The sequence below is a fragment of the Psammomys obesus genome, unplaced genomic scaffold, assembly GCF_907164565.1.
Source record: "Psammomys obesus unplaced genomic scaffold, mPsaObe1.curated_primary_1811, whole genome shotgun sequence".
NCBI lineage: Eukaryota > Metazoa > Chordata > Mammalia > Rodentia > Muridae > Psammomys > Psammomys obesus.
Window position 1 is genome coordinate 38,080,608 of NW_026596034.1, and position 23,334 is coordinate 38,103,941.

Here is a 23,334-nt window from a genome sequence, read left to right on the forward strand (position 1 = left end):
GCTTTGATTTTCTTCAACTTTATTGTTTTTTTTAATTATGTGTATGCGTCTGCGATGGAGGTTTTGGTTTCTTTGTAACCTCAGTTATGTAAATATGTTTTTGTTTGAATCCCAAATGTGGGGTTTTAGTTTGTCCATAACTGATAATTGTCTTGTGTGGGTGTGGCCTTTGCCAGCTATAGCAGCCACATGAAGAGGGACATGGTCTGGGACTCTGAGGGATTGAAATATGAGAGGGATTTAAATATGCAGTTGGCGTGTTTCGTGTAGCGGTTTGGAGTGACCAGAGACGACGGCTTGGGCAGACGGAGAGAAACGTTTCCATGCAGCAGCTTGGCGGACACTGCTTGCTGGGGAGATCAGCACAGCCCCGGGGGAACCCCTCGACTCTAAGCAGCCGGGACAAGTAAAGGGGTCTGTGCCCCTCTCCCCTAATCTCTCTCAGACCTGGGGTTGGGAGGTTGGAAGGGAGCAGCTTTAAGGAACCCCAAGTAGAGTTTAAGAATGAGCGCTACATGTGTCTGTGTCTCTGTGTGCGCACATACATGATGGATACACGTGGCATACATATGAGTGCTGCTGCCTGAGAAGGCCAGAGGCGTCGGAGGTCACCGGCTGGATGACAGCTGCCTGTGATCCACTTGACATGGGTGCAGAGACCTGGGCTTGCAGCCTTTGTAAAAGCAGCATGTGTTTTTAACTGTCCAGCCATTTTTCCAGCCCTTTGAACCATTTTTGTTTGTTCATTGTTTTTGAGACAAGGGCTTTTTGTTTTGTTTTGTTTTTCAAGACAGCCTTGGCTGTCTTGGGCTCATTTTGCAGACCAAGCTGGCCTCAAACTCACGGAGATCCTCCTGCCTCTGCCTCCCTGAGTGCTGGTCTGCCTCCCTGAGTCGTGGTCTGGGGGAGTTTCTGGGAAGGGCACGATCTTAAACTCCTGAGCTGTGAGACCCCGGTCTTACACTGGGATTACAGGCGTGCACCACCAGCGGCTGGCAAGTTCTTATCTCGGAGCCCTGGCTGCCTTGGACTTACCATGTAAACCAGGCTGGCCCCAGATTCAAAGAAATCCAACTGCCTCTTCCAAGTGCTAGATTCAAAATTTGTGCATCACACACACCTCGTTTTTTTTTTTTTGTTGTTGTTGTTATTTGTTTGTTTGTTTGATCTTTCTAATTTGAGACAGAACCTCTTTAGCTGTCCTGGAGCACACTATGTAGACCAGGCTAGCCATGAACTCACAGCCTCTTCCTCCCAAGCCTTGGGATTGAAGGTGTGCCCCACCACACCTGGGCTTTTCTTATTTTGAAGCCCACCAAACCTGGGCTTTTTCTCTGTAAATCCATCCCCCTTTCTCTCTGTCTGTCTGTCTTTCTTTGTGTATGTGTGTGTGTGCATGTACACATGGAAATCACATCTCTCTTTCCACCACGTGGATTGTAGGAGGTTGTCTGGCTTGGCAGAAAGCCCGTTGGCATGCACTGAGCCACCTCATCAGCCCATGCTAACCTCTCTGGTGTCTCTCTAAAGTGGAACAGTTGGACATGGCCAGGTTAGTGCAGCCCAGCAGTGTGTCCATAGTCACACTGAGCAGCCTCCTGAACAACGGGCTGGACACTCAGTGATGTCAAGGCCACAAGTCTGGCTGGGACCAGGAATGGCCCAAGGGCAATGACCCTGAAATCCTGTTGGGGAGAGCAGAGGTCCTGCTGGTCCTGTGAGGGGGCTGAGTCTCTGCTTTGGGCCTGGCCCCTTGGATTTTTCATTCTTTTGGTTCATTTTAAGGGCTGAGAGGCCAAGAAGTTGAGGGTCTGACCCAGAACGGAGGAACCACAGGGAACCAGGCTCTGGGAGGACCACAGGTGCCTATGAACAGAAAGCCACAACCCCAATCTCACAAGCAATTGGGCTAAAGGTGGGGTCTGCCAACGTCGGAAGCTGTAGGGCTGAGAGGCCGGGAGCTACCCAGGCTGGGCTCCACAGAGGGAAGAGCCTGACTGGGGCCAGCTCTGGAGAAAGGCGGCATAGAGCAGCTGGGGAACAGGTAATAGGTGTGCCTCAGGAAACTGAGGTTAGGTGCGGGAGCCCAAGATGCTAAAGGTTCTCGCTGGAGCTACCTCCCACACCCACCTACCACCCTGCCTTGGTGTTGACTCCCTTTTGACCCCAGGATCTCCTGGAGTCCTGTTTGTTGATACTGAGCACACCCCCTCACACACCCCCCTCACTCCACCCTGCACTCCAGATCTCCTGCTTTCTCTATCTCAGTGCCCAGCCCGGGTCTCATGGTTCCCCCTACCCTCCTACCCCCACGGCTTTTGGTCAGGTCTCTGCCCTATATTTAGGCAGAAATTGGCAAAGAGAATGGGCTAGGAAGTCATTTCTGAGCTAGCCAACATCTCCTCTTCCCAGTGCCTTTCTCTGGGGAGGAGATGGGGGGTACAAGAGGGAGGGGTAAGGAAGCGTCCCCCCCCCCCCCCCGCCGGGGGGGGGGGGGGGGGGGGAAGAGGGGGGGGGGGGGGGGGGGCCCCCCCCCCCCCCCGGGATGGCTGTGCATGAGCCAGGTAAGAATGGCTGGGAGAGGGCACTCCTAGCGCCTCTCTGGTCCCCAGCTGGAGACCAAAGACTGGTGAGGAGCTCTCCTTGCTTGCCCCTGGCCTACACATTCTGAGAAGCAGGGACACCCCCTTCCTGCTCCCAGCTCGAGCAAACTGAGCTCCCACTAAGTTGCTCATTGATTCAGGTGATAGCCCCAGGAGGGGCACAGGGCTTTGGTGCGACCCTGGGCTGGGTTGTGCCTCTCTTCAGAGATGATGCAAAGCCGGTGCCTAGGTTCGAGTTCTGCGGAGCCTTCAGCACGGAATGAACCCTATAGAGACATTATAGTCCCAGAGCTTGCGTGCCACCCAGACCCTGTCCCTCAGCTCCAGTGAGGGGATCAAAACCCAGCTCCAAGGGGCGGCTCTCCCGACTATCTGCTCCCTGCTTGGTCCCTGAGCTTTCCTCCCGTGGCCCCACCCCGGCCCCGCCCCTTCGCGGTCCCCTCCATCCCTTCCCCGCTGCATCGCCGCCCTACAGCCCCCACGCTGTGGCGGCCGCCCGAGACACGTGTGCCCGCGCCCGGCGGGCGTGCGGGGGAGCGCGGCCACGCCTGGCCCGGCCACCATTTCTCCGGCGCCCACCCGGTCGAGTGCGGAGCCTGAAGCATGAGCGGGGACTCGGAGCGCGCGGTGGCCCCGGGGGTGGTGCCTGCGCCCTGTGCCTCGAAGGTGGAGCTGCGGCTGAGCTGCCGGCACCTGCTGGACCGGGACCCACTGACCAAGTCCGACCCAAGCGTGGTGCTGCTGCAGCAGGCACAGGGCCAGTGGCTACAGGTAGGGCGGCCAGCGTCCTGGAGCTGGGCACCCGTAGACCTAAGTGCGAGTTGAGATTTGGGGTGCTGGCAAGGGTGTTCCGGAACTGGGGCTCTCAGGTCAAAAGAAGAGGTGCCAACCTGCTGCGAGAAAGGGCAGGGCAACAGAGAGCAGCGGCAGAAAGGAACCTTGGTGGAAAGTGCTCGGAAGTGCAGCCGAGGGTCTCAGTTTGGGCTGGTAGAGGTAGAGTGAAGCGCCCAGGCTAGACCAATGAGCTCAGGAGGGAGCGAGGCTCAGGAGCAGGGACACTGCCTGAGTCAGGTAGAGGGGCTGTTTAAGGTCACAGGGTTTCCCCTTCATTGGCTGCAGCAGCCATCAGCCTCTCACCCACGAAGCAGGGTGGCCGGTGGCGATGGGTTGCCCGCTAGACCTCGCTGTTTGGGTGGAATGGAGCTGGGCAGGGCTGGACAGCGACCCCGAAGCTCGGATTCCAGACGCCCCTGTTGGAGGTCTCCCCAGCCTAACACCTGCCTCCTCACTGGGTGGGAGAAATCGCCAATTGCATGCGTGTGGCTGCAAGCCCTCCCCACTCCTCAATGCCCCCTGCCGACCCAGATCTGAGTGCCTGCCTCCAGCAGGGGGTTTTTCCACCGGACACCGGAAACCCAGGGTTGCCAGATCGTCAGGAAAGTGGGCTTGTCTGTCACTAGCTCTCACTAGCCCCCAGGTCTACGCTCCGGGCCAGTGTCAGGATACTGCCCATGCTCTGTACAAAACACTTTCTCTGTCGCCATCTCCCACGGGACACTGGCTTCATCTCAGGAATGAGAATCAGGGGCACACCTTAGCTGAGAGCCTTAACAGGTGTAGAAGACTTGGCCCTGAGGAGCCCCCCCCCCCCCCCCCGCCAGCAGCTCCGGGCCACTGCTTGGCTGTGGCAGTCATGTACAGGAAGCAGGGAGAAGAGCCAGGAAGAGGTGTTAGGCAGAACCTGTGGCTATGGTGGGAGTAGCCAGGGCGCCTAAGATGTGCAGAGGATCCAGGGAGTTCAGGGCAGGGCACAGCATGGGGACCCCACAAAACACCAAATGTGCATACGCATTGTGGCAACTCAGTGTCCTTCTTAGTCTCTGGGGCTGAGAGGTCTTGTGGTTCAGGGCCCTAGAGGATCAAAGGCCTGCCCCAAACCACGTGTTCAAGCCCCTAGAAGAAATTGCCGGGAGGGGTTGCTGCTACTGCTACCTAAGGACCATCTTGTGACCTGGGTCCTCCCGTAGCTTTTGTTGCATGGTCTGATTGCTGCCTGGGAAGGGCCTGTGCAGACTCTTGGTGAGGGGTCTTGACAGTCTACCAGCTAAGGGTTGTCACTGGTGTGTGTTCTGGAGGGCGGAGCTGACCTCAGTGGAGAGACTAGTGAACCCAAGCCCCTCCAGCAGGGAAACCCCTTTGCTGAGTGCTAGGGGAAACTCTCCACATTGGACTTGCCCTGCCCAGGGCTGGAGTCCAGTTCTGTCCCCGACAACCTGGTCCTTGGGCAGGACCGTGCTGGTCTGCCGGGCCACATCTGTAATGTGGGGGATAGGTAGGTCGTAGTGGGCATGAGATGAGAATATGCAGAGAAACATCAGCCTGTGGCCGGCTGGGGGAGAGATGTGCTTTTCAGCCAGGCATAGAGGCGCCATTGGTGACCTCTGTGGAGTGACCTTCCAGGCCAGCAGCCCTGTATGCAAGGTGGGAGCTGGGCCCCATGGATGGAAAACAGGCTTGGGATGGCACAGATGAGTGGGAGAGGGGATGGCAGAACCCAGCCCCCCACCCGTGGGGCGTCTCACAGGAGGCTCGTGTTGCAGGTGGACAGGACTGAGGTGGTGAAAAGCAGCCTGCACCCTGTGTTCTCCAAGGTCTTCACGGTTGACTATTACTTCGAGGAGGTGCAGAAGCTCCGGTTTGAGGTGTATGACACCCACGGGCCCAGCGGGCTGAGCTGCCAGGATGACGACTTCCTAGGGGCCATGGAGTGTACTTTGGGTCAAGTGAGTGACCGTTTCCTCAGAGGGAAGGAGGGCGGAGGGGCTTCTGGGGCACAAGCATCTGGCCCTCCCCGCCTCTGCTTCTCTTTAAAAGAGAAGCAGTCTTTGAGGCTGACATCCTCCTGCCTCAGCCTCCTGAGCCCTGCTGTTACAGGAGTATACCAACATGTAAGCTTTCCTTTTCTTTCTTTCTTTCTTTCTTTCTTTCTTTCTTTCTTTCTTTCTTTCTTTCTTTCTTCCTTCCTTCCTTCCTTCCTTCCTTCCTTCCTTCCTTCCTTCTCTCTTTCTTTCTGTTTTCCAGACAGGGTTTCACTGTATAGCCCTGTCTGTCCTGGAACTCACTCTGTAGACCAGGCTGGCCTCGAACTCGTAGAGCTCTGCCTGCCTCTGCCTCCTGAGTACTGGGATCAAAGGTGTGCGCCACCACCTTTCTTTATTACTTGCTGTGTTGTTTGTTTTAGATAGTTTCCTCAAGTAGCCCTGAATGTCCTGGGACATCCAGGGTCAGATCTCTGGAAGCAGAGTTACAGGTGGGTGTTAGCCTCCATGTAGGTGCTGGGAGCCAAACCTGGGTCCTTTTGCACGAGCAGCAAGCATTCTCAAGCCACCTCTCCAGCCCCCAGAGAGAGAGAATGTGTATGCGTGTGTATAGAAACAGCCTGTTCTGTAGCTCAAGTTGCCCTTGAACTCCCTGTGTGGCCAAGGATGACACTGAATGTCTGATCCTCCTGGTTCCATCTTCCAACCACTGAAATTACAGGCACATAAAACCATACCAGTTTTAATATTTTTTTTCCCCAAAACAGAGTTTCTCTGTGTATCCCTGGCTGACCTGGAACTCACTCTGTAGATCAGGCTGGCCTTGAACTCACAAAGCTCTGCCTGCAACGTGCTGGAGTTACAGGTGTGCGCCAACACTGCCCGTCTCAGTTTTTATATATCTGAGCTGGGTTACGAGCGCCTGTTTCCAGTAGGCCTAGCATGTCTCCCTGAAACCCCCACCCAGTCCTGCCACTAGGTCTTTCTACCCATTCCAGAGACATATTCTTGCATGAGTGAATAAACAACAGTTTTTCCTTAGAAAAATCTAGGTGGGGCTGGGTGTGGTGGTGCATGCCTGTGGAGGCCAGCCTGGCCTACAAAACAAATCCAGGACAGCCAGGGCTACACAGAGAAACCCTATCATGAAAAACAAAACAAAACAAAAACAAAAACAAACATACAAACAAAAAGAAGCAGAGGTAGGAGGATCAGAAAGTCAAGGTGGCCAGGCATGGTAGTGTACACTTTTAATCAATCTCAGCATTCAGGAAGTAGAGGCAGGCTGATCTCTGTGAGTTCAAAGCCAGCCAGGTCTACATAGTGAGTTCCAGGCCAGCCAGGGCTATATAAAGAGATCCTATCTCAAAAATAAATAAATAAATAAATAAATAAATAAATAAATAAATAAATAAATAAATAGATAAATAAAATAAAAATAAAAAATAAAAAAAATTAAGGTTATCCTCATCTATATGATGAGTGCAAAATCAACCTGGATTACATGAGACTATCTTAAAAAAGAACCGTAGAAAATGGCTCATCTGCTAAGAGATCTTGTTGCACACACATGAGGCCATGAGTTCAAATCCCCAGCTTTGAGGGGTAAAGGCAGGAAAGTTGTTGGAGCTCTTTGGTCACCAGTGGAGTTCCAGGTTCAGTGAGGGAAAATGAACGAGGTGGAGAGTGACACACAGGACCCCTGATGTCCCCCTCTGGCCTCCACCCACAGCATGCACAACTGCACATACATGCAGGCACATCCACTCTTGCGCACAGCTTGCACACCCACAGACACACACACATACACTTCCACTCCCTCCCGAGAACCAGGTATGGCTGTACCTGCAGTGACTCCAGCATTTGGGAGTTGAAGGCAGGAGGGTCAAAAGTTCATGGCCATCATCAGACACAGCAGATGAGACCAGTTTGAGCTGCTTGAGATCCTGTCTCAACACAACCAAATCCAAGCAAACAAAGAAAGAAATCCTGCAGCCGGCTCTACCCTTCTACAATCCCAGCCCTCAGGGTGTGGAGGGAGGAGGGCTACCACTCATTCCACACAAGCCTAGGCAGCCTAGAGATCCTGTCTAACAGTCTTTTCCCCTCTCTGTCTCCTCCCTTATCTCCCGCCTGCCTGCCCTACACTCTGTTCTGCAACTTGTTTTTTTTTTTCTCTTCATGATTCTTTCCACATCAGCCCATAAGTCTTCCCAAGCCTGATGCACAGCTCAGTGGCAACGTTTGCCCCTAACGTTTGAGGTTCTGGGTTCTATCCCACGCAAGGCAGGGGGCAGTCTCCACGTTTCTCCCTGCAGCCAGGGTGGGAGGGGAGGTAGTGCCTAGGGCTATCCGGCCTCGGGGGCTCCGGGGGCTCTGCTGCCAGTCGGGAGCCACCGCCCCTGCCATCCCTCCTGTCGCCCATGCGACAAGTACTTTGCCGCTACTAGTTACTCTGCTTATGCATTGGGTGTGTGCCGTGGCTTTCTCAGCTTGCCAAGGGATGCCCTCTACAGCGAGAAATAATTTATAAAGAACAAAAATCAGGCTCTGAGATGACAGTTTTATGTGACTGTCTCCTGCCTAGGTAGCCATTTCTGTCACCCCGCAGGATGCCCTTTCCTGCCAGTCCCTTGGCTGTTTCTGTTCTTGAGTTACCACATGGCATGTTCTGGGTGTCTGATTCTCCGTTCCAACATCATGTGTGTGACTCATCCCCACCACTGCCTGGTCAGGGCTCCTTCTCTCTAGATCTTTTTGCCATCCCCATTTTACATAACAAAGGCTGAGATGAAGTGGGGCACAGTCCCTTCGAGGTTCCTATGGAAGCGGGCACAGGCACAGAAGTACCCGAGATACAGTCACAGACACCTTCCCATCCTTGCTCACGTGTTCCGTGGTCCAGGCAGGACTGCTATCATTCAGACTAGAGTGTGCACCCAGGAGGCCTCCCTGGATCTGGCCCCTTAGACTCTGTTCCCTACCGGATAGGTGCTATGCCATGTGCAGCCTGGGCTGATGTGAAGCCATTTGCCTCCTTAAGCGAGGGGTGCACTGCTCTGCGGGTGAGCTACCTCCCAGTGGGACAGGCGAGGACAGGAGGCCCAAGCTGGGAGACGTGTTCTCCAGGAACTGAGTATTGGATTGCACGTCTGCCCGGCCCTCTCTCAGCAGGCACCTGTGCAGGAAAGCTGAGTGTGTCGTGTGTCCTCTCTGCTGCCCAGGGCCACCCTGACTCATTCGGGACAGTGGGGATCCAGAGCAGGGGCTCAGAGCTTTCCAACCAGCCACCCTTCCAGGGTTCTCACCAATGAGTAGACCCAGGCTATGGTGAGGTCCTGGCACTAAGGGTTGATGTCTTAATGCACTGGCACATGTGCCAGCTGCGTGTGATGTGTGGACCCCACAGTCAGGTGACAGCTGGGCCCAGGAGTGCTGACAAGAGCAGGAAGGCCACCAGGAGGCCAGGGTGCGGGGAGCCCTGGAAGGCTGAGCAATGCCCTCTTCCTCCTTCATCCCTGCCTGACTTTCTTGGTTTCCAGATTGTGGCCCAGAAGAAAATGACACGCCCATTGCTGTTGAGATTCGGCAGGAACGCTGGCAAATCCACCATCACGGTGAGGCGCGGACCTGGGATTCCCCCTTCCTCCCATGGCTTTGGGGGGGGGGTCTAGGGAGGAGGTGAGCAGGGAGGCGTCAGAGGGACTGCAGCTGTGTAGCTGAGCCACCCCGGTGGCAGCTGAGGCGAGAGGGTGAGACCGATGGCCTGGAGCCCACGGGTCCTGTGTCACGCACTCAGGTGATAGCGGAGGACATCTCTGGGAACAATGGCTACGTGGAGCTCTCCTTCCAGGCCAGGAAGCTGGACGACAAGGTGAGCTTAAGAGCTGCTGCATGCTGGGCTCCGAGCCTCCTGCAGGCCGACTCAGCGTGAAAAGCTAGGTCCGGCTCGGCTCTGGCCTCCACGCCTCAGAAAAAGAAGTGACAGGATGGCCACGTAGAGGCCTTGGCATGCTGCTGTCACAGTCTTGGCCTAGACGCTTTGCTATTTGTTACTGTTACATTTTACACTCATCACTGTCACGCCATCGCCCTCCCAGCTACACACGCGTACACGCTGCCTTGTGGGTAGGAAGCTTTTGTTCTGAGTCTCAGCATGGCACTTGATCATCGAACAACCTCCGGCAGAGTTCCTGTTAAAGGACGGGGAGATAGGCCCAGGGAGGACAGGGGACAGGGAGGCCACTGCCTTAAATTGGGGCTGAGCCTGCTTCCTTGCTGCTTCTCACGGGGTGGGAACGGACCCAGGATAGCTATCTCCTTTGAGATATTTAAGCAAGGCCGGGTGGGGTGTACAGACACCAGGCAGGCAGCAAGAGTGAGGAATAGTATGGGGGGGTAGTGGAAACACACCTGGGGAGAGGTCAAGGTTCACAGTGGGTACATCAGAAGCCAGTGAAGACTCCGAAAGACAAATCTTTGTCACTGTGGGCTTTCAGGGAATGTTTGCAACTTATTGTATGCCTGGGGAAACTGAGGCTGTGGGGAGGGGGTGAACACCAACCTATAAGGGATGAAGCCAGCATCCAGCATCGCAGAAGGGAGGGCGCTGACCTCGAGCCCAAAGTTGGCTAGCCCCTTGGCCAGCATACCCTCTGCTGCCCCAGGACCTCTTCAGCAAGTCGGACCCCTTCCTAGAGCTGTATCGGATCAATGACGACAGCAGTGAGCAGCTGGTGTACAGGACAGAGGTGAGGGTCGGTGCCTGATGACAGAGGGGGCTTCAGGGGTCAAAGGAAGTGGCCGGAAGTGGGCCCAGCACCCTCCCAGACGGTGGCTGTGGGGTCTTTACCTCCAAGAGCCTGGACTCTCTTTCGATGGATGGAACGGCTGCGTGGACTTGGCTCTGTGTCTGCCCAGATTTAGCGTGGCAGCTTTGTTGTCGCCGGTCCTATTTTTAGGGTTACCTGCTTCCTCCTGCAGGGAAACAGGATTTTAGCTGCGGCAGGGAGAGAGCTTCCTTTTGAGACAGATTAAATTGAGCGAGAAGGATCTATTTAGGGAGAAAACAGCCCAGGTGGCTGGAGTGAGGCAGAAGCTAGTAGGGTCGGGGGATGGTGGTGGAAGGAGTGGAGAGCAGAAAGGTCTGGGCTACACCAGTTCTGTTTGGAGCCCAAGGCAAGCCCAGTCTCCTGATACCCATCATCTCCACCCCAAGTGGCCCCTCACAGATGCTTAGCTCAGGACTCTGCTGGCCCTGTACCCTGGCTAAGGGACCTGTGCCCTAAGGACTCCAGCCCTCCCTGGGCGCTAGATCCCTTGGGGTCCCCACCCAGGTCAGTCTTTTCTGGCCCACAGGTAGTGAAGAATAACCTTAATCCAGTGTGGGAACCCTTCAAGGTGTCGCTGAATTCACTCTGCAGCTGCGAAGAGACACGCCCTCTGAAGGTGGGGGTGAAGTAGCGGGCAGGACTGGAAATAGTGGGGTCAGGGTTAGAAGGGGTGGGGGAATAGGGACATGGCCATAGGGGCAGGGCCAGGGACCAGGGGCAGGTGTTCAGTTTCTCCAGACCCACCGAGGCTTTGGAGAGTTAGGGTTTGTGGATGAGGGAGACCAAGGAGGGAGGCGAGGAATGATAGCCTGTCCAGGGCTGGCAGGGCTGTCCTCTGAGGAACAGCCCATTGAGAGGCCTGGGCTCCCCAGTGCCTGGTCTGGGACTATGACTCTCGAGGAAAGCATGACTTCATCGGCGAGTTCACCACCACCTTTGCAGAGATGCAGAAGGCCTTTGAGGAGGAGCAGGTGAGCTGCTGGCCCGTCTCGGGCCACAGGTTCTGACTTGTTCTAGTGGGTCTCTGGGAGGCTAGTCATTCTACCCACCCCAGAGGAGACACGGTGGTGACAAAGGGCAGTGACACTCATGTGGCCAGCACAGGGCCTGCAAGCAAGTGACCGTGTGAGCAAGCCCGTACATCTGTCAAGGTGGGAGGGGCACCCTTCCTGGGACCTGCCCAAGCCCCTGGAGCTGGGGGGGTATGCTGGGAGGGCTGCCCTGGGTTCCTCCAGGGAGATCTACAGCCTCATGGTACAGCTGACCTACCGTGGTACCGAAGCTGCCGTGCAGGGTCTAACCTGGGCCCCGACCTCGCTCATGTTCTTATTCGCATGGCTCTTCTCTATCCCATTGTGTGCCCAAGTGCTACCCTGTGAAATGGGTATGTCCCCACAGAGGCCATCCTGACCCCCGTGGGTGGCATGGGCCTTGTACTCACAGCTGGAGACAGCCTTGTGCAGTGTGAGGTCACCAGCAGGTTTGGTGGTGACTCCTGGCCCCCCCTATGGGAGGGGCCTGAATACTGCCGCTCTGGGTGGAGTTTCTGCCCATCCCTGTCCCTGTCCCAGGCCCAGTGGGACTGTGTGAATGCCAAGTACAAACAGAAGAAGCGCAATTACAAGAATTCTGGGGTGGTGATCCTGGCAGACCTGAAGGTGAGCCTCCGTCCTGCCTGAAGCCCCTTAGGCAGATGGGTCAGTGAGATTAGCCTCTTGGTGGGCTTCACTGTGGGATCTTGAAATAGCTGGGAAGGCCAAGGGAGGAGGGATGGGGAAGATGCCCCCACAGACAACAGTGGCTAGGAGGGTCCTCCCCCACTGACACAGGCCTGCTTTCTTGGGTAGAGTTGGGCGGGAAGAGGGGTCATGAGTGGCTTTGCCAATGGCATTGCCTGGAAGCTCCACAGGGTCCACTCCTTCCTGGACTACATCATGGGTGGCTGCCAGATCCACTGCACGGTGAGTCTTTGGGTCCTGCCATCCATGCTGCCCCAGCCAACTGGGCAGGGCCTCCGTCAAACCCCTGAGCCCCAGCTGTGTACAGACAGCAGCAGGTTCCTCGGTGCTATTTGGGTTTTTTTAATCTACATTTCCATGTCTTCCTCTTTAATGGCGATGAAGGATAGGACGCAGGAGTGCAGGACCAGCTCAAGGCCACCCTCCAACACCGGCATCCAGGGCTTACCTTCCGCAGAATTATAGGGACAGGAGGAAAACAAAGACACTAAAGAGGAAGACAGGAGTGAACACTGCAGGGTCCCTCTGGCTTAGCCTTGGGCAGACCACAGACCACAGACAGTAGTAGGCTGGCTAGGCTGGTCCAGGGTGGCCTTGAGGATGATGAGGTGGGAGGCGGAGAGAGGACCAGGCAGAGAGGGGAGCAGAGCAGTGAAGAGCAAGTGTTTCCATGGGCCTTGTCCCTCCAAGGGGAGTTTAGCTCCAGGTTTCTCCCAGAGGACAGGGTTAGTCACCCTGGGGTTCCAAGAGTGAGACTTAGGGTTTTCAGGGTCTGGATAGCCTCCTCATCTCCTAGGGAATAGTGACTAGCTCCAGTGAACAGGTAAGCTTGCTTAGCAGCTGGGGAAGCCGAGATGCAAGGCCCTTGACATCAGGCTGGGCTTGGGTGCCGTTTGCTTGTCCAGCATGCGTGTGTGTGCATGTGCGTGTGCGTGTTCATGTGCGTGCGTGCGTGCGTGCGTGCGTGCGTGTGTGTGAAGTTCATTATCCGGATGTTGCAGGTAGCCATCGACTTCACAGCCTCCAACGGTGACCCGAGAAACAGCTGCTCCCTCCACCACATCAACCCTTACCAGCCCAACGAGTACCTGAGGGCACTGGTGGCAGTGGGCGAGGTCTGCCAGGATTACGACAGGTGTGGCCCCGCCCATCTCTCTGGGCCACGCTGGGCTTGGGGCGCTTCTGAAGTGGCATCATGACTGGCAAAGGATGTGCCAATGGAAAGGTGGTTTCAAGCAGGAGTGGGAGTCCCTCACTGGCAGACAGTATGCCCAGTAGACACAAAGCTCACTGACCCTGGCAGAGGGTGCAGGGCCTGACGGGGATGGGCAATGCATTATGTCCCTAACTTGGCCACTCACTATGACACACACCTGGAGACATTTTACAGAGTGGAAAACATTTTACAGAGCAGAAAACACAGTCGTGGAGGTTGGGGTGACTGGCGAGGCAGGGGCTGAGGGCAAACCTGGTGGTCTGGTCTCTGGGCTCCTCACTATGGCCCAGACCCCTCACTCAGAGCCACTTGCCCGTGGAGCCCTCCCTCTCTGCGGGAGAGCAAAGCATACAGTAGGACAGGGTAGGTGTTCTTCAGGAGACACAGCCTCATGTCAGGACGCCACCTCCACAGGGTCTCCAGGCCTGGAGGGAAGAGTGAGGGAGCAGCCCCAGCCTTCACCTCAACTCCCCTTTCCTGCATGTGCTCACAAATGATTTCTCATCTTAGTGCCTCAGTTTCCCCTATGTGGCATGAGTATGATCCCCGTTCCTGACCCAGCAAGGCCCAGGCCTCCTAGTCTCTGTCCAGTGTCTACCTTGGCTCACCCATGGGGGCCAGGTTCCTGAAGCCATCAGTTTTGCCTCTTTTTCAGTGACAAGCGATTTTCCGCTTTGGGATTTGGAGCCCGGATCCCTCCCAAGTACGAGGTAGGAGGGCCCTGGGCTGGGCCCCCTATAGCCACCTATCTGCCTAGGCCTCACCTCCTCGGGGAAGAAGCGTCTCGAGTACAAGAACCATAGTGGCCACTATTCCCGTTTGGGAGAGGGCCTGGAAGGAGGGTAGATTCTGGCCTATAGGCCAGAGGATAACTGTTGGCCTCCTAGAGGATGGAGTTATAGGCATGACAGATTCAGTGACAATTTAGTTGCTTATGTTTGCAAACATGGTGGCGGGAGAGGGGCTTTATTGGTTAATGTATCTTGGAAGGAGCAGTTAGAGTTGTGTTCAGGTGCTGAAGTAATGGCCCAGCATTAGTCTGTCTCCTTCTGTCTTCCCACACGGGGCCCAGAAGTTACAAACCAAGTTCTCCCAGTCAGTGGGAAACAAGTGGGTCCCAGGAAGGTCCTAGCTGACTCTTGTCCCTGCCCAGGTGTCCCATGACTTTGCCATCAATTTCAACCCTGAGGATGATGAGTGTGAAGGTAGGAGCCGGAGGTGGGTCTGGCCCCGGGGTACCCGGGGCCACGCTTACCCCACTGTCCCCTCCAGGAATCCAGGGCGTGGTGGAGGCCTACCAGAACTGCCTGCCCAAGGTCCAGCTCTACGGCCCCACCAATGTGGCACCCATCATCTCCAAGGTGGCCCGAATGGCAGCAGCTGAGGAACGCACAGGCGAGGCTTCTGTAGGTGACCAGGGACAGGGACTTCATGTGTCCAGCTATGGCACCACTGAACTGCGTGTGTGTAGTAGTGGCCTATAGCCAGGGAAGCAGTGATCTGGCAGCGCAAAGGCGGCCAGGTGGTTCGGGGTGGAGGAGGGAAGGGCTCAGCTTGTCAGCTGTGGCTCCCCCAAAGCCCCAGGCAGTCAGGTTTGCTTGTTTGTTTGTTTGTTTGAATTGTGGGCAGAGGACTGAATTAATCACTTGACAGTCAGCCCTTGGCTATGCAGGACAGATGTGGGCTTCCCTCAGTTTCCCTGCCTCCTGTTCCTCCGCACCAGCCCGCAGGTGTTTTCTCTGAGGCATCCTCGGTGTGCGTTTAGAGCATTTGTTAGGCTTGCACTCTGCTCTCTGCAGCCCTGGACATGTTGCTGAGACGCAGCTGGCCTGCTGCTTTCTTTTAATTTCTCATTTTGGAAAAAAAAAAAATCTAATTTACAAATGACCAGGCTAGTGCACAACTCTGGCCCTCTGCTTGGTCACAGCATCTGCCAGTTTGCCCCCCTCTCCCGCCCCTTCCCCAACCGCTGCCGGCTGATGCCCGGTGAATTCTTTCCGAGCACACTGATCCTCAGACATCAAGGACAGCGTCTTACAGGCACCGAGCTCACCCTGTCATGACCACAGAGTGAGCATTCCTTTCACGGAATTCACTTTTACCCGCTGCTGGGGCATGGAGGCCAGCTTTTGCTGGCTTAACTGCTGAACCATCTCTTCAACCCAGTTGTCCAAGCTTTTAAAACATTTTTTGTCACGTTCATTGTATGTGTGTGAGTGTCTTGCCTGCATGTGTGTCTGTGCACCGTGTGCTCGAAGTGCCCACACAGGCTGGAAGAGGGCGCTGGATCTTCCGGAACTGGAATGACGAGTGGTTGTGAGCCACCACGTGGGTGCTGGGAATCAGACCCAGGTTCTCTGTAGGAGCCATCGGTGCTCTTAGCCACTGAGCCATCTCTCCAGATCTGTTTTGTCTATGTGTGTTTCTGGCTGGCCTGGAACTCGGGGATCAGTTTGCCCCTGAGGCCGTGCCGCCGCACCTGGCTGGATTTTGTGTTCTTGACAGTGAGCATGAACTTCTATTTAAACAGGTCCCTCTCTTGAAGGACCTGGACACCCTGGTGTCAGGGTGTCGGGGCCCTCTCCATCTAGGACTCCTCCTCTTCTGGTGTCAGACCTGGGTTCAAGCTCTGCCTGGGGGGCCTTGTCTCTAAAGTGGATTCTGCAGTGCCCCTCTGATGGGCGGAGCACTGAGCTTTGCTCTGCATAGTGGACAACCCTAACTTAACAGTTTTAGCAAAGCATGGATGGGCCCTGCAGAGCTACACACTGACGGGGCCCTTTCAGGTAGACTGGAGCTAGATGTGGTGTGTGTGTGTGTATGCACATGTACAAGCGGGCTTTGAGCGAATCCGGGGACCAGCACCCCCACTTCTTCCCTATGCCTCCAGCAATACTACATCCTGCTCATCCTCACCGACGGTGTGGTAACAGACATGGCGGACACCCGGGAGGCCATTGTTCGGGCCTCCCACCTGCCCATGTCGGTCATCATCGTTGGGGTAGGCAATGCTGACTTCACGGACATGCAAATCCTGGATGGGGATGACGGGGTCCTGCGCTCCCCTCGGGGCGAGCCTGCGCTCCGGGACATCGTCCAGTTTGTGCCCTTCCGGGAGCTCAAGAATGTAAGTGGCCGGAAGAGGGACCACACCAAGAGGTGGGCCCCTGGGGCGGTACCCACTGTTCAGGCAGACATGACTTCCCTGCCAGGGTACGGCCCCGCCCTGTCTGTGTCCTCAAAAAGCAGCCTCCGGGGGATGGCTCCCCGACAGTCTCCACCCTGAGTGCTTGAGCAGTGAGCTCCTGACCCTAAAATCTATGCTTCGGAGAGAGCAGCGGGGGACCCTGTGGACCTGGCACACTGCCCCCACACCCACCTCACAGTAAACACATCACATGGATTCTCTCACGCATGCACACTGCAACTTTTCATGCGGGAGCATAAGGATGGGTACCTGGGCTTGGTGACCCCACTTCACCTGCAGCTCGTGCGTGCGTCATTTCCTGCTGTGCTGGGAGAGATGAAAGGGCTGGGTGGAGACCCCGGCACAGCTATCAACTATTGCTAGGACAGTCTAGGGGTTCCGTGGTTGCTTTTTCAGGCTGTGTCCATAGAAGCTCAGCTGACCGCCACGTCACATGTGCCTTAAGTAGATTTGGGTACTGTGTCTGTGACCCAGATAGAGGGATAAGGATGCGGAAGGCCCTCAGATGTAACCACACTGTCTCTGAACCCAGGCGTCCCCTGCTGCACTCGCCAAGTGCGTGTTGGCCGAGGTGCCAAAGCAGGTGGTTGAGTACTACAGCCACAAGGACCTGCCTCCTCGGAGCCTGGGCGGGCAGCCTGGAGAGGCTGGTCCCAGCTCAGCACCATGAGCGGGCGAAGGGCTCTGAGCAGCATGCCCACCTACAGCGTCTCCCGAGCCCCAGAGATCCCGACGAAGCTTCTGACCCAGCCCAGGCCCCAGCCCTGCTCCTGTGATCTCCTGGCCTGGATCAGCGGCCTGCTCCCCATCATCAAGAAATCCAGGCCTTGTGGAGGGACAGAAATCAGCAGCTCCCCCATGCCTGGGCCTCCTGGCACCCAGCGGGCACAGAGCGGGGTTTGCTGAGAGAACTGGAGGGACGCTGGCAGCCCAGCTATTGAAGGGGTGGTGGTGGAACCAGAGAATTTTGTCCTTGGCTCCTGTGGGGGAGGGGCAGCACCCCAACCCTTGAGGACACCCAGGATTAGGCACTTTGTCCCCAGAGGTTTCTCTGTCCTGTCTGGTGTCACTCCAACCTGTGCCATATCTGAGACCCTGTGGCCTTTGGGGTCTGTGGGAGGTGGTGTTGGGTATAATAAAGTATCCCCACATCCTCAGAGCCTTGTGTCTTCTTGCTTCAGGGCGTCTGGTGTGACTGTTCCTAGAGCCAGGCTTGCCAGGTCACACACAGCAGTAAGGCTTGTGGACCTGGTCGTTAGGGGGTCCCCTTAGCTGCTGATGTGTCAGGAGGGAAGAGCAGCTCTGAGGGACTGTGGCTTGCATTCAGGACGCACCCTGTGGCTGAAACAAGCTGTCGGCTGAAGGCAGCTTCCACCTGTCTGAGTGGGGGTGGATTTCTAATTGAGATTTCCTCTCAATTATCTTGTCTGAGAAAAACAAATTGTCCCAACCCTGAATCAGACCCACCCCATCTATCAATCTATCTATCCACTCTGGGGCTATTTTTAGCTCCTGATTCATCTCCTGTTAAGCCCAGATAATAGGCATCACCATGGTAACCTGGCTACGATTCCGGAAGGGCCGGCGGATGTTGGTCTCTTCGGGGACAGAGAGGACACCAGAGAAATGTACTATCCACGGATATCTGGGGAAGTAGAACCCCAGCAGGATGGGAGGGAGGCTTTATTGGGTCTGACCCAGTCCCCACAGTACAGGAGCCCAAGAGTTCCTAGACATCTGGCCTGGGTTCTTCTCTGGTGAAGCCAAGGGGCCTGGGGTTCCAGTGGCAGCAGCAGATTGCAGTGCGTGGAGGAAGGGTTTTTGCATGCAGGAGAGTCAGTGTGGAGGACTTGGGATAGCTGCTGCTGGGAGGGATGAGGAAAGGACAGTCCTTCCAAGAGCTGGCCCTTTCAGAGAAGTGTTTAGCTCTTAGATCACAAAGCAAAGAGAAAGTGAGTTTCTTTCAACACTTGGGCAACCTGGTCCAGAAGCGCGTCCCAGGCTCTCACTTCACAAAGAAATCAAGGTTCCCATCAGTGAAAGGACTTCGCTGGGTCAGACACTGATGAGGGCAGGGCCAGTACTTGCTTGGCAAAGTTCCTGTCTTCATGCCTTTTGCTACGTTAACATGTGTGCCACGTGATTTTGGAATCCAGGGGAGCTTGTGTGAAGTGACCCCCTGACAAGGCAGACAGAATGTGTCCCCAGACATTCAGAATCTTCCAGCTTAAGTTGGAAGCCTGACTCTTAGGTCCACAGCCGGGAGTGGCTCTAGGGCCCTGGGAGAATTTCCAAGTTGGCTGGACTAGGGGTCCTCGGGTGGCCAAGAGCCCCACAGCCCGCCCCACTGAGACTATCCCAGCAGGCTGTGTGATGAGCCTTCTCTGCAGGCTTGGAGGCAGTTCGATGCTCCAGGCTAACGGCACTAGCTTTTAACACCTGTGGACTTTTAACAGCACTTAGCTAGAGCCAGGGCCTCTCAGACAGGGTCTGATCCTTGCTTCTTGTCAGTCACAGACAAGTATGGCTGCTTAACAGGGCTTTGGGTTTGTCCCGTCGAGAGGTGGGCTTTCATTCTGTCTTTATGAACTTGGGTGGACATAGGGTCCAATGTAACTTCCATAGCTGGGTCATAAAAACACCAAGTGCCAAGTGGTCCCAGAACTCAGAAAGCAGATGTGGTGGACTGTTTTAAGTTCAAGGCCAGGCTGGGCTACACAGTGAGGGCTAGTTAGCTAGGGCTACATAGTGAGGCCCGGTCTAAAAAATAAATGTTGGGTGGTGGTGGTGCATGCCATTAATCCCAGGAGGCAGAGGCTGGCAGATTTGTGAGTTCAAGGCCAGCCTGGACTACAGAGCAGTTTCCAGGACAGCCAGGGCTACACAGAGAAGCCCTGTCCTAAAAAACAAAAACAAGCAAACAAACAAACAAACACAAACTTGCCCCCCCCCCAAGAATATCAAGAATTGTCCTGCTCAGTTGAGATATTAGCCCTCAGGGCCCACCATGCCAGGAGCAGCCCATGGCACGTGTCATGAGAATAAGTCCCTGGCCCCAGTGGGCTCCCATCCTGCTTAAATACACGGCTAAATGGGCAAATGGCCTCTCCCAGCCAGCTGAGATTCAGCCCCAGCTGATGTCACCATTAACAGAGACCTCAGGCAGCGCCACAGGCAAGCCAGGCAAGACTCCTGCCTCACAGAGATTTGACTGAGGGGATCCAAGCTCCGAGCGTAAGGAGCACCGTGCTTCAGCTTGACCTGCCGTGCACACTGACACGACATGCTGAGCCTTGTGTAGGAGGCTGGATGGGTGGCCTTCCGTCTGCTTTAGGGCACCCGTTTCTCAGTCTAAGGGACAGCTAGCCTTTGTGCTGTAAACGCGCTCCCACCTCACACCGGGGCCAGGCTCTGCCTTGCTGGCTCAGTGCCCATCCTGCTCCTTCTCCGAGCTGGGTGGCTGAGGGATGGAGGGGGTGGGGAGGACCAGCCCCATCAAGGCTGTTCTTTCTCCTGCTGCTGAGAGGAAGTGCGGGCAGGAACCTGTGACTAAGTGCCTGTAATTGGTGTGGGGGCTGCAGAGCTGTCAGACAAGCCCCATGCAGTCCGGCCAATCACACAAGAGCTGTGAGCGGAGCTGTTCCCTTCGCCACCTGCCCCTTGCCTGTCCTTCTGCTGGTGGACGCCCCTCACTGGTGGGCAAGCAGCTGGCCCTGGGGGCGTGTCCTCCCTGCTCCCTCTCTTCTCTTCCACCTCTCCCCTCCCTTCCTCCTCTCACCAGATCCTGTGCCTGGGCATAGTGGAGTCTTCCTCCCTTCTCAGTACTCCTTAAGCTTTTGCTTAAACATCGCCCTGCTAAATTCTCACAACAGTCCCACGTGACGGCCCTACTGTGAGTGCACTTCACAGAGGGAGGGGGTGAACTCAGAGAAGTAAAGCCATTTCGCCAAGAATACACTGCAGCAGAGTCTGGAGCTGGGCCTTCTGTGCTGACTCCCAGGCTGCAAAGCCTCGGTTATGTGTGCATGTATGTTTAGGCATGTGTCTGCGCACATGCAAATATGTGCATGTGTGTGCATTTGGGAAGGGCCTCAAGTCTTGAGTGGCTTTACCACTGAGGTCTACCTATGGGGTTTTAGCCCAACAGCAACATCCAGATGTTGAGTGGAGCATGTTATTTGCTGGTCTAGGATGAAGCCTGCTTCTCTCTTGAATAGGTATGTCATTGGCCCAGTGTGCAGATGAGCAGTGGGGCCTTTTGCCCCTCATCGCATGCACCAAAATCAGGGTATTAGTTAGGTGTATGGAGTTTTCCCTGGGTAGCCTAGAAGGTTCTGTTTTGCAACTCAAGACAGAATCTCAGCCAGAGGAAGTGAGGTAAGAAGTCATCTGTTTGGAGCACCGGGAGTTACACGCTTTTGGGCTGCCTGGCTGTGCTGTGGGGTGGAGGAACTGATGGCGAAGGCCTAATAGACTAAGTCCTCATAGAGTCACTCTCCTGAACTGAGAAACAGCCCTGGGACAGGGAAAAGAGGTCCCTGTGAGGAAACAGGAGCTTCCTTCCTTGCTCTGGGCTCCATCTTTGCGGTTATCTACCTTAGCAACCAAGAGGAAACTTGGAGACATGGTCCTAAGATACCTCCCGAGCCAGCCTCTTCTCAGTCCTACTCTCAACCAGGGCCACAACCCTGACCCTGGCCAGACCTGAGGTCTAGACTTCACAGCAATCCTGGGTGAGATTTCAGGCTGATAGATACCAAGAAGATCTCAGTCATCATGGGGGGGGGGGGGGGGGGGGGGAATGTTCTGGTCTCTTTCTGGCTCATGCAATTTCTCTTTTCTCCTAAGACTGTGAGGGGTTCATGCTCCCAGCCCCCAAAGAAGGATCTGGCACATGGTCAGTGTATCCTTTGACACTCCATCCCATTCTCCATTTCAGCCTATAATACCAGAAGAATCTGCTCTCACTGGCTCAGCACCATCCCACACCCTTGCTGGACTCACCCCAAAAGGCCATGGGTCCATCCTGGATCACGAGCTACTGGGCCTGAGACAAGTACCTGCCTCTCTGTGGTCTGGGAGCACTCCCCGGTGCTACCCCTTCCCTGACGGGTCACAAGGTCACCAGTTGTTTCTTGCTGGGCTTTGGATCTTATGTGCATGGAATCACGGTGCATTTGGCCCTCTTCTCACTGCCTTGCAGAGTCCGGCATATGAATCACTCCTCTCACTGTGGGCAGGTTCCCCTTTCATTTCATCCATCTACATCCTTTTCCAACTAGGGGGCTGCTCTGCACATCGCTGGGTTCAGTTTTATCAGGCTGACCTGCTGGCCACAGGGTGAACACAATTCGTTCAGAAGCCAGGGCCAGGTCCCGTCCAGAACACTTGGTACCCTTTGTGCTTTCATCTCCGACCTTCTGGGCGTGTAGCAAATGTGGGACTTGACTTGCATTTCTCTGGTCAGTGCTTGTAGGCCACAAGACCTCATGGGTTTTTGTTGTTGCTTTGAAACAAGGTCTCACCTTGTAGCACTGGGTGAACTGGAACTCTCTGGTGTAGACCAAGCTGACCTTAAACTCCCAGAGATCAACCTGTGTCTGTCTCCCTGGTCCTAGGATTAAAGGTGTGCTCCATCACATCAAGCCACTTACTATGTGTGTGGCTGAAAAGCCATGTAACTAGGGGAGCTGGTCCAGAGCAAGAGTGAGGTCGAGAGGCATCCAAGCCCTGAAAATCTCTACCTGAGACTATCAGGAGTACGACTGCTTCCTCCCTGCTCTGGACCTGGATGCCCTGGCACACACAGCCTTGCAACCTCCACCTCTGCCATCCTTGAGGTGGTCCTGTAGCTTGGTGGCCAGGGTTCAAGTTAAACTTTCCCTCTGCTTATAAGGAGGGGGCTGGAGAGATGGCTCAGAGGTTAAGAGCACTGGTGGCTCTTCCAGAGGTACTGAGTTCAATTCCCGGCAACCAAATGGTGGCTCACAACCATCTATACTGAGATCTGGTGCCCTTTTCTGACACACAGGAAGAACAGTGTATACATAATAAATAAAAATGTTAAAAACAAAAACAAAAAACAAAGATCTGAATTCCTTTTCATGCAAATGAAGCATTCCCAGCACCTCAGCCCCAGCCAATGATGTACATTCACCCTGAAAACCCCTCTACCTGCTCCCCAAGGTTTATATAGCCCTTGCCCCCCCATCAATAGAGAGAGCTGTTTCGCTGAACACTGTCTCCAGAGAAGGCTGTTTCTCCCACACTCATGCCGACTGAGACCCTGCCTAACCCCAGCTAAGCCCCTCCAGTCCAGCTGGGTGCACAATGTGCTTAGATACCCTGAAGAAAAAGTGGTAACTATTTAGCCAAAGATGGCCTGTGACTTCCGGTCCTCCCAGCTCCGCCTTCCAAGTGTAGGGATTACAGGTATGCACCATCACTGTTTAGGGTTAACGAGTGCTCAAGATCAAATCCAGAGCTTTGTGCGTACCTAGGCAAGCACTTCTGCAAGCGCTTCACCGAGTGAGCGACATGCTCAGCTCTTTCTGGAAAGTCACCTGTTGTCATAGGAACTCCCACTCTGGGGACATATCGGAAGGGGCAAAGTCAAGGCTAATGCTGCCATGTTTGCAAGCATTGTAAAGGGCATCTATAACGAGGTCTGGGGACCTCTCCCTTAGCTGTGGCCATTCAATTGTCCTTTGAGCATGAGGATTTGGGTTGCTAAGAGCAACCCTGCAGCAAGGACAGACCCTCCTTGGAGCTCTCATGTACTTTTTACTTTTTCATTTCCTTCCTTCCTTCTTTCCTTCCTTCCTCCCTTCCTTCCTTCCTCCCTCCCTCCCTCTTTCTTTCTTTCTTTCTTTCTTTCTTTCTTTCTTTCTTTCTTTCTTTCTTTCTTTCTTTCTTTC

At 55.1% G+C, this 23,334-nt stretch overlaps 1 protein-coding gene across 2 annotated transcripts; it reads left to right on the forward strand.

Moving 5' to 3' along the window:
- The first annotated feature begins 3,123 nt into the window (after positions 1 to 3,123).
- On the forward strand, positions 3,124 to 17,569 carry Cpne7 (copine 7). 2 transcript variants are annotated; one of them, XM_055621434.1, is made up of 15 exons: positions 3,124 to 3,374; positions 5,204 to 5,386; positions 8,965 to 9,039; positions 9,222 to 9,296; positions 10,090 to 10,173; positions 10,781 to 10,870; positions 11,127 to 11,225; positions 11,826 to 11,912; positions 12,156 to 12,215; positions 12,995 to 13,128; positions 13,865 to 13,919; positions 14,363 to 14,414; positions 14,482 to 14,615; positions 16,100 to 16,336; positions 16,950 to 17,569. In XM_055621434.1, exons 1-15 carry the CDS (start codon positions 3,207 to 3,209, stop codon positions 17,085 to 17,087), a joined length of 1,671 nt encoding a protein of 556 aa, XP_055477409.1. In that variant the 5' UTR covers positions 3,124 to 3,206; the 3' UTR covers positions 17,088 to 17,569. The 2 variants fall into 2 exon arrangements, with proteins under 2 accessions (XP_055477409.1, XP_055477410.1); XM_055621435.1 differs by lacking the exon at positions 12,156 to 12,215.
- Positions 17,570 to 23,334: the final 5,765 nt, after the last annotated feature.